The sequence below is a fragment of the Lepidothrix coronata genome, unplaced genomic scaffold (assembly GCF_001604755.1).
Source record: "Lepidothrix coronata isolate B3197 unplaced genomic scaffold, Lepidothrix_coronata-1.0 Scaffold116, whole genome shotgun sequence".
NCBI lineage: Eukaryota > Metazoa > Chordata > Aves > Passeriformes > Pipridae > Lepidothrix > Lepidothrix coronata.
In genome coordinates this window covers 83404-92518 of record NW_016690296.1, presented here as the reverse complement: position 1 = coordinate 92518, position 9115 = coordinate 83404, and the positions used below count along the sequence as shown (strand labels likewise).

The 9115-nt window shown below is 49.1% G+C and overlaps 1 protein-coding gene across 10 annotated transcripts in view; it reads right to left on the bottom strand.

Moving 5' to 3' along the window:
- ALPK1 (alpha kinase 1) overlaps nucleotides 1–9115 on the bottom strand; it is a 36129-nt gene that overhangs the window by 13835 nt on the left and 13179 nt on the right. For all 10 annotated transcript variants that reach the window (XR_001876439.1, XM_017825118.1, XM_017825114.1 and 7 more), the window contains one exon: nucleotides 5737–5891. Coding sequence is in view for 9 of the 10 variants with exons in the window: in XM_017825118.1 (XP_017680607.1) it covers nucleotides 5737–5891 (155 nt within the window). In the remaining variant the exon portion in view is untranslated. The remainder of the gene's footprint in view (nucleotides 1–5736; nucleotides 5892–9115) is intronic.

Below are 9115 nucleotides of genomic sequence, written 5' to 3'. Positions count from 1 at the left end.
GAGAGAGAGAGAGAGAGAGAGAGAGAGAGAGAGAGAAAGAGCGAGGTACGCGCGCACTTTGTTTTCACATCTGTGCCCGCGACGTGAAATGGATCCGTCTAATTGAGTTTGGGACACAAAGGGAACCTCGCGGCTGGGAAGTGGAATCAGGTGGTGGCGGGGGAATTAAATTTGCGCCAGATTTCTATACACGGACCATTGGGGGAAAATGCAAAGCAGCCTTTAGTGAAGGGGGTCTCGCCTTAATGGCGCTGAGTGGGAGGGTGTGCGGTTCGCATGGCTCCCCGCATTAGAGGGTTTAGCTCCTCCTCACGCCGGGGCTGAAGTTTGGGTCCCCAGCTTTGGGTTCAAAGCCACGACGCCTCCTCTGCATTGACAATGGGGGCCGCTCCCAGGAGAGGGGAGAAGCTCAGAACCGGGGGCCATCTGGCACTAGGACGGGCAGGAGAGCGTCAAAGGGGAATTATTGGTGCATAGTAAATGAGGATGAGGAGGAGGGGAAGGAAATAGGGGGAAATCTTTATGTGGCAGCTGATGTAAGAGGAATTACAAGCCCAAATAAATGAAATATTGATTTAATCCACTCTCTCGGCCCTCTTTATAAAGCGAAGATCCCAGAGGCGAGCCCTCCTCCCCAGCCTGTGGGCTCAGGAGGATCCCCTTTGGAAAAGCGCCTCTGCAAACAGCGTGGTTGGAAAGCAGGGGCAGGAATCATTTAATTTTCAGTGCCCCCACCAGTTTTGCCGACGCTCTGGACTTCTGCGTTTGCTCATATCCATTTGTCTCCAGCTGTTTCAGCCCTGGCTTCATTTGTAAACTGCAGCTGAGGTTTAAAAAATCTTTTAAAAAAAAGCCACAAAACCAAGAGCAATTCGGCAAAGGATTTCTAACTCCGTGCACAACAAGGCAGGAGTTCCAGAGGCACGCCACCTACTTCCAGGTGCCTTATTCTCTCTCCCGAGCGCTGCTCCTAGTTAGCACTCCACTGAACCCTAACAAATTGCCCGGTTTTCTTTCCCCCTGTCAGATTAAAGACAGAGCCACAACGCCGATGGATCCGGCTGAAGCCTTTCGCCCTCTTACCCCACGCGCCGCCAGCAAAGCCCGTCCTTCCAAGAGACCAAAGCTGCTGTCACCGCGCGGGACTTCTCTATCAATCCCTGCCTTTCAGCTGGCAGTCAGAGCCCACTCCACAAACAGCAGGGAATTAAGCCTCCCACCACCTCGGTGATGGGCAGGAGAAAGCGTGGCTGCCGGGAGCAGGCGGATACGCCCGAGACACGGGACAGGGAATCGCCGCGCACCGAGGAACCAGCGGCTCCTGGACGCTTCCCTCTCGCTCCCAGCAGCGAGACCCTCATTTAATGGCCTCTGAAGTTGTTAATTAGCTCAAGTTATTCATCCCGAAGGCGATGGAGGGTTAGGTGTTTATTCAAAGGCAGCAGCGTTAGGTCCATTATGAGCAGTTCAAAACACCGCAGAACGGGGGCAGTTTTATGCAACCAACCACATCTTGCTTCACCAACTGGGCCAGTCCTAGAGTGGGAATAATTCCAGCTTTCCTCAGGAAAAAAAAGAGCAGCAGCCTTTTGGGGCAAGGGCAGAAGCAGAATCCTTTAAAGTGCCAAGGAAGCTCCTCAAAGAGGGGTTCCTGGGGGACCTCAGCAGGGGCTTGGGGGACCACAGTCATCTGCAGGGGTTCCTGTTCTTGTTTAGCACCAAGGATAGAGAGGTGCCACCATCATTTCGTGGCCCTGGTTCCAGACCCTTTATAAACTATTGTGGCATGCTAAAACACTGTGTTGAAGGGGATATTTAGCGAAATGCCAGTGACAGAACAGAGTGGCATCGAGACCATTATCAACAGCTAAAAATTCAAGAGTCTCTTCCCTACACCTGTGCCCTCAAAGCATCAATCCACCTGAGAAGCAGTTTCATTTTGAAAGGAAAACACAACATAGCGATCTCAGGAATACAGTATTTAAAGTCCCTTCCAGGGAGGAAACGTTCCATGAAGCTGCATCTGAGAAGAGGAAATCCTACCCAGGAGCCAAGTGAAGTGGCATCTCTACACGAACCCAGGATCAGGCTTCCCATTTTTTTTTTAGTTGGTGCTCCACATAAATTCTGCCGTGGTTTTCCTCCACGGATGGAGTGTTCTGCAGCACCAGGGCTGTCACCCTGGACAGCTGAAGCCCTCCTGCCTGCACTTGATCTCTGATACTTCTCACTTACAAAGCCTCAGGGAGCCTGGGGTGCCACGGGTTCCCTCCTGGTTAGAATCCATCCCCCTCCATCACTCTCCTTCTCACTGGGATCACCCAAGGAGGGCTCTTAGGAGGCAGGTAGCAAAAGGTCAGCCCGAACAACCAAGATCCCAGGGCAAGGATTTAAGGCTTTAGTTCTCCTGTTACCACACCCAGGGTTAGAAGGAGGAGAAAACTAAATCCTCAGGCCCCTCTTTAGCTCTCTTTCAAAGGCTCCCAGCCCTTAAGTGCCACACACACACCCCTGTGGCAGTTAGGGCACTGTCCCTTGGAATGGTTTCCCTAATGGCAATCCATCAGCACCTAATTAGCCCAGGCCCAGCCAAGGGCTGCAGGGCCTTATTTTCCACTCTTTTCAATATTCCCATTAAATCCCATGAGATTCCGTGCCAGCAAGGCCAGGATCCACGCTCCCCCATCCCCAGCAGGGAGCATGGAGCCAGACTGCACAGAGGGACCAGAGTTAGCATCACTCTTGGGGGCTTTTCCTTCTGTCTTCTCATTGTACCTATCCCAGCAGATCCTGGTCCATGGCTGAGTGCTTAAGCCTGGATGCAGGAATTATTGATAAGTACAATAAAAATGAAGCAAAGGTTCGCATCGTTACAGTGGGTTTGCAAACAGGCAAAAGAAATTGCCAAAAAATAATTAAAACATTAATATGGCATGAATCATCCCACAGGAGGGCTATGAGTCGTCCTTCAACGAAACCCACAGCAGGGATTTTGGGATCAAAGCCTATGTGGATATGGGCATGTTGCCCTCTATTGGCTGCTCACCGAGCGTTAGGCTAATTCCATCCCTCGGGATAGCAAAGATCTGCAGGAAGGACACCCCTGGCAGCCTCCCTTCTGGATCTGCAGCCCCACTCCGAACCCCACAGCACATGGTGGTATTTAGAGAGGAAAAGCAATCCCTCCTTATTTATCCTTGCCAGCAAGGACAATTCTGATTTGGCTTTGCTTTGCTAAAAACAAACACCCCAGTGCTTTCCAGTTTTGGCTTTGGACACAGATGTTGGGTATCACCCTTGAAGCCTCAGTGCAGATTCCCACCACGGGGGCTGCAGGATGGCCTTGGTTTGCTAGACAGAAAACGTGGAAAACACCGTGTTGAGCTTGTTGACCCGGGGTGGCCTTTGGGTGCTGAATCCCAGCAGGAAATAGAAAAATCCCCCAAAATCCAAACCAAAACCCCCACCTTCTACAGGGGTGCAAAGAAGCACCGAGCATCCCACAGCAAAAGGGAAGAAGAGCACTTCAAAAAGCCTGCAGGTGCAGGTGGCTTTGCCTCCTTGATGTGCCAGAGGAGCGTGGAGCCGCCGGCAACGCGGATCCCACTTTATTTTTTTTAAAGTGCAACAACACCAAGGCAAACCCTTGAAGCCAAAGCCTAATCCGCTTACTCCCTGTGCTGGGTCTCATGGAGCTTTTCAGCCCCACTCCCAGAGTAAAACATCCTCATGGGGAGAGAGAGAGCTCCAGTATCCAGCGCTGCCTCCTTCACACACCACCAGTGTGTTATGGTAATGAAGTGCCTTTCATTCATGGACCTCAAAGCACTTTTTAAATGTAATGAATTACGGTTTATGAGCTTATTCTAAGCATGGCAAATTAAAATAAACAGAGAGGGGAAAATTTTAAAGGTTTTTTTTTTTTCGGAACAATAAATCGACAAAGACTTAATTTTTTTTTTTTTTTTTGTCTTCCAGGGAATTAAATTATCCTTCTGTCCCTCATGCTGAAAAAAAAAAAAGAAGAAAAAAAGTTGCTCAAACTTTTATCTTTCCTCATCACACTGTAATCACTTCTCTTCAGCCTCATTTCCCCCCCAGCTTTTTATTCAAAGAACTGAGGCAGCCTTTGCTCTGCCTTGAAATTTTATTTAAAATAAAAAAAAAAAAGGGGGGGGGAGAAGGAATGGATGAAGGGGAAAAAAAAAATCCCTTTTCCTGACTAATACTAATAATACAGGTCAAAATGTCAGTCTATCTACAATTAAATGGAAAACAAAAAAGGTTTTCCCTTTTTCCCATGGTACAATGGCACTGGAATATAAATTACCGATGAAGATGAAATAATACTTCAAAGCACATGGGGAAAGGCAACACAACGTTTACAAAGTATTTTCCACCGCAGGATGAAACACTGGAGACAACGGCAACCAATGGACTTCAGGGGGTGTGGGTGAATAGTCCAAAACTAGCATGGAGGAGGATTTTAGGTCCCTATAGTCTGTGACCCCACGATGGGCTTTGTTTAACAAGGGCAGCTGCAGTTATCAACAGATGTTTCAGCAGTAAATAATTGGTATCATCTCAGAAAAGATCCATCTACCTGGGGAGAGGGCATAATGCTGCAAACACTGCTCCACCATTACAGCCACATTAATCTCCCATCTAGCCAGGTCTCTCGGGGAGTTTACTGCAGGTGTTTATCCCCGGAGAGAGCAGACAAACGCTCCGAAGCGAGGGAGCCACGCCGGGATTGTAAAGGAGGTCAACCCCCGCCATAAATTTCTGTCTGAGGCCACACACACCAAAGAGAGAGAGAGAGAGAGAATATAAATACCCAGGAACAGCCACTCCCCGCCCTCCCCGAGGAAATTCAGGAGCGAGGGGGTGCTGGGGCTCCCACCTCCCAGCCCCACGGTTGGCTTTGCCGAGCTCCTCGTCGCTCCGTGCTGTTCCAAGGAATCGCTGTTCCCAAAGGAAATCCTCTGGCCTCAGTGGGGCAGGGCCAGGTGAGATCTCCTGGCCACCTTGGAGTTAACAACAGGCAGCAGTGGGACTGTGCTGGCTTCAGACATGCACCACGGGAAGCAAAAAAAACCAAAAAAAGAGCCCCCCACACTTCCCAAACCTCATTTTTACACGTGTCCTGACAAAGGGATACTCCTCATCCCAGATATTACATTTACCACGGAAAAGGGTGTCCTCTGTTTGCTCCAAGTCACGTCTGACGTGCCTCTGGGGAGATCAGGGAAGCAAAAAGAAACCCACATTTCTTGCCACTTTCTAATCCTTAAAACTCACCACCTTACAGGATGGGATCCCCAGACACCTTTGGATTCTGCAGCTCCTTACACAGCCAAGTAGCCTTTACTCACAGGTAGAATTCACATTAAAACCTTGCCTTTCCCGCCTGGGTTTTGGCCAGCTTTGGTCCTCAAAGGGATTCTGTCATGTAATTTTATGGAAAAGAGAAAATCTGGGGAATTTTGCCAGCCCTACTACAGTGGGTAATCCCCGTGGCCTCCTGGAAGCGAGGAATTAAATGAGGAACAGCATTCTTGTCAAATTCATGGAGTTTTTTTTAAAAACATCTGGCCTTTTAGTTTTATTACAACGCCAGTTCTTCAGTGAAGAGGGAACCATTACGTGAGTGGAAACAGAAACAGAAGTGCCCTGTGAAAGCCCCTGAGCACCCCAGGGGGACGTTTTACACAACAGGTGTGTTGAACTTCATACCAGTAAGTCAGGGAGCCTCGCACTGATCATATCTTGCAGGTTTGTTTTGTCTTCTGGGCCGAGGTCTTGTTTGTATTGCCACTTCTCCGGCACAAAGGGCCACTTCATTTCCTTTGCCTCCTCCAGAAGGGTCCTCAAGTCCTCAGGAAGCAGAGCTGAAAGGGTCAAAGAGCAGGTAAAGATATTGCAGCAGGTTCAGCTGCAGCACTTGTAACACCGATCTTTCTAAAAGACCTTCTCCCAGGTCGCTACCAGCTCTCAGCTCCTGTCACCAGCCTGGTGGGGAGGGAAGGCTGGCCTGCCATCCGTTCCCCTTGGCTGCTCTGCCCTCCAGGTAAATGGGAGCCCTCAGCCATCAAAAAGGCTTTTAGCAGGAAGCCATGCCGGCTGGAGGCCGCCTGGGCGGAAAGAGCTGCTCCAGAGAGACAGGAGGAAACCTGTTCCCCCCATGTGAGGAGAGGACGAGGAGGTCAACAGCACAGAAGACCTGTCCCCCTTGCTCAGGTAACAGCCTGGAAAGCCATGTCCAAACTGGGAGACAAAACACATCCAAACTGGATCATAGAAAGCAATTTAAGAAAGATCTGATGAGATAGAACGAACATTAGGAACACGCTCTTAAACATGTTTGGTCCTCCCTGCTCCCTCCCCATCCTGAGCAATCACTGCTCCATTGGCTTGGGTTGGGTCTCCAACCTAACCCAGCTAAGGATGCAACTGCCAGGAGTGCCCAGCCAGAGATTTGGGCTTGGATTTGTCCCTTCCATTCAGCTGCACATTTAATTTTCCTTGCAACAGGGGTGAAGCTGCAGCCCGGGTGTGCTGTGCTGTGCTAACCACTCGTCCAGGCAGCCCCTCTGGCCAATAAAAGTGGATTAACAAGGATTATTGACCAGATGGGGTTAATGGTGATCATCAGCTGCAGGTCTGGCCCCTTCTGGCCATTAATCCCCCCAAAAAACCCCTGCTCAGAGACCATCGTTACTTTAACGAGGCAATGCAATAAATGTATCACTCCATATTTTTTAATCAATCCTTTACGGACGGACCGTAGAAAATGCACTGCCTAAAAAGTCTTATTTCATGCCCATATTACAGTGCATTCACCAATGTGGTTTTCCTAGGAAAAAGCAGAAAGCTGGGTATTTAGGGCCCTTTTCCAAAAAGCCACGTTTAAAAAGATATCGCTTTCTGCAACCCACGTTTCCTCACTTGTTGCTGTCCCAAGGAAACACAGGGTTTGGAAACCTTCCTGTTACACATCCCATGTTTCCCTGTCCTCCTGCAGTGGTGTCTGGAGGGGCTCAGCCCTCCACACCACGGCAAAAAGGTGGCCAAGCAGCAGAGCTGGTGGGGAGAGGAGGTTGTGCTCCCACCCTCACATCTCTCCCTGGAAGATCAGTGCAGGAGCAGGGATACCCACCTCGTCACAAGCAACACAAAATGGCGGACTGAGGGGTTTAATCCCCCCCGTAGAAGGGGGAAGACTGAGCTTCCCAAAATCTTTTCCAAAGGAAGATGGTGGGGAGGACTGAAGGCACTCACAGCAAGCATGTCTTTTCCCATATGATCCCACAGCACTGACATTTTGGGGAGGGATCTATCCAAAGAGAAACAGGAGGCTTACACAGACAGCCTTTCTGTCCGCTTCTCTACCTTCTTCTTCGGTCTTTCCCACACAGACTTTTGCTTACTTAAATAACAATGAAATTGGAAAAAAAATACTGTCAGCAACCATGAAAACAATCAGTGGGATAACATGGATGTTGGTATCCTCTCTAAAGGCATTATTGCTGTCCTCTTGTTTCGGTTTCCATGCTTGATCCCCCTCCTGTCTGATGCACTAAAGAGCAAAGATTAAAGCCAAAATCTTTAATTTAGATATTTAAAGAGACATCCTCAGCAGTCATTACTGCTGAGCTGATTAGCAAAGGAAACCAGGGGAATGTTTTCAGGAGGGTTTGGCAAACTTGGAGCCTTCAGTCATCTTTGGGGTTGGACATTCTCCTAGGCCTAGCAGGATACTTCTTCGAGCCCTGCTGCGATGTCGAGGTGTCACCACGTGGAAATAAACACAATTAGCCAGTCAATGACAATAAAACGATGTTGTAGCACAAGAACATCCACCAGAACCACAGCAGCCAGCTGGGGAGCTCGTGTGAACAGTCCTGCAGCTGTCAGCTAAAATCCAGCTCCCAGGATAAGAGTCTACCCTTGTAACCCAGAGCTGTTCTCACCGCTGGCAACATAAACTCATTAATTAACAAGGGTTGAACCGGCACAGAAGTTGACTGGAATGATTCTTAGCCCAAAAAAGAAGTAAAAAAGCAGTCCAGACCCACCTAACTCCCACTCTGCCCCCTCAACTAAAGCGAGATGAGGATGTGCTCCTCCTCTTCCCTCTCCCCACCCTTCAGCTTTCAGTCCCTCCTGCGCCCGGTCTGAGAAAGCCGGGAGGGGGGGGAACAAAGGCAGCCCCGAGAGGAAGAAGGAGGCGAAGAAACCCCCTCGGCCCCCGCGCTGGGAGGGTCCCCCCGAAGCCGAGAGCCGCCGACCTGCGAGGCCCTGCCTTCCCCGGGCAGAGAGCCCCAGCGGTTATTAATGTCGCTGTCACCACCCCGCTGCTGGGTATTTTTCTTTCAGCTGATGGGAACACGGTCCCCTGGAAAAGCCCGAGCATCACTACGGGCTCTGATCGCCCATTTCCTGAAGCAGTTTACCTGAAGGACCGTGTCTAATCGAGTGATTATAAGGGCACTGATTTACCTTATCTGGAACTAAACTGATTATTTCTCATACTTTGTGGCATTTAATAGGAGAAAAGGAGGGAGGAGGATGAGGGGGGAAAAAAAGCGCTACCTGATTAGGAGTTCAAGAGCCTATTCTGCGGAGCCATAATAAAACTTAAAAAGAATTCGCGAGGAGGAAACAAAGTACCCTTTGTCGAAAACAAAATAAAGAGGAGAGAAAAACCTTCCAGTATCCATAACAGAAACCTACACGCCACCCTCCAGCACAAACAGACTTAGGTGCTTCAGAAAAAAAGGCAGCTGACCTCCCAGCAAGAACAAGGATGGTCGGAAAAACATATTCTCAACGGCTCTGCGCCCCGGGACAAACAAAGGGTTTTAAAGATCAAATTAACGTTATGGCCGAGTCACTCAAGCAAAGCGAAACTAAACATTATTAACACTGAACGGGAAACCGGGCAGTGCCGCAGATGTGTCACGCAAAGGAAAACCTTAATTTCGCTGGAATTAAGAAAATAATAAATTCTTTTTCTTTTTTCTTTTTTTTTTCCCACAAAGCACCACCACAGCGATACCAAAATAAAAAAAAAAAAAGAAAAAGAATTTTTTTTTTTTTTATTTTGGTATCG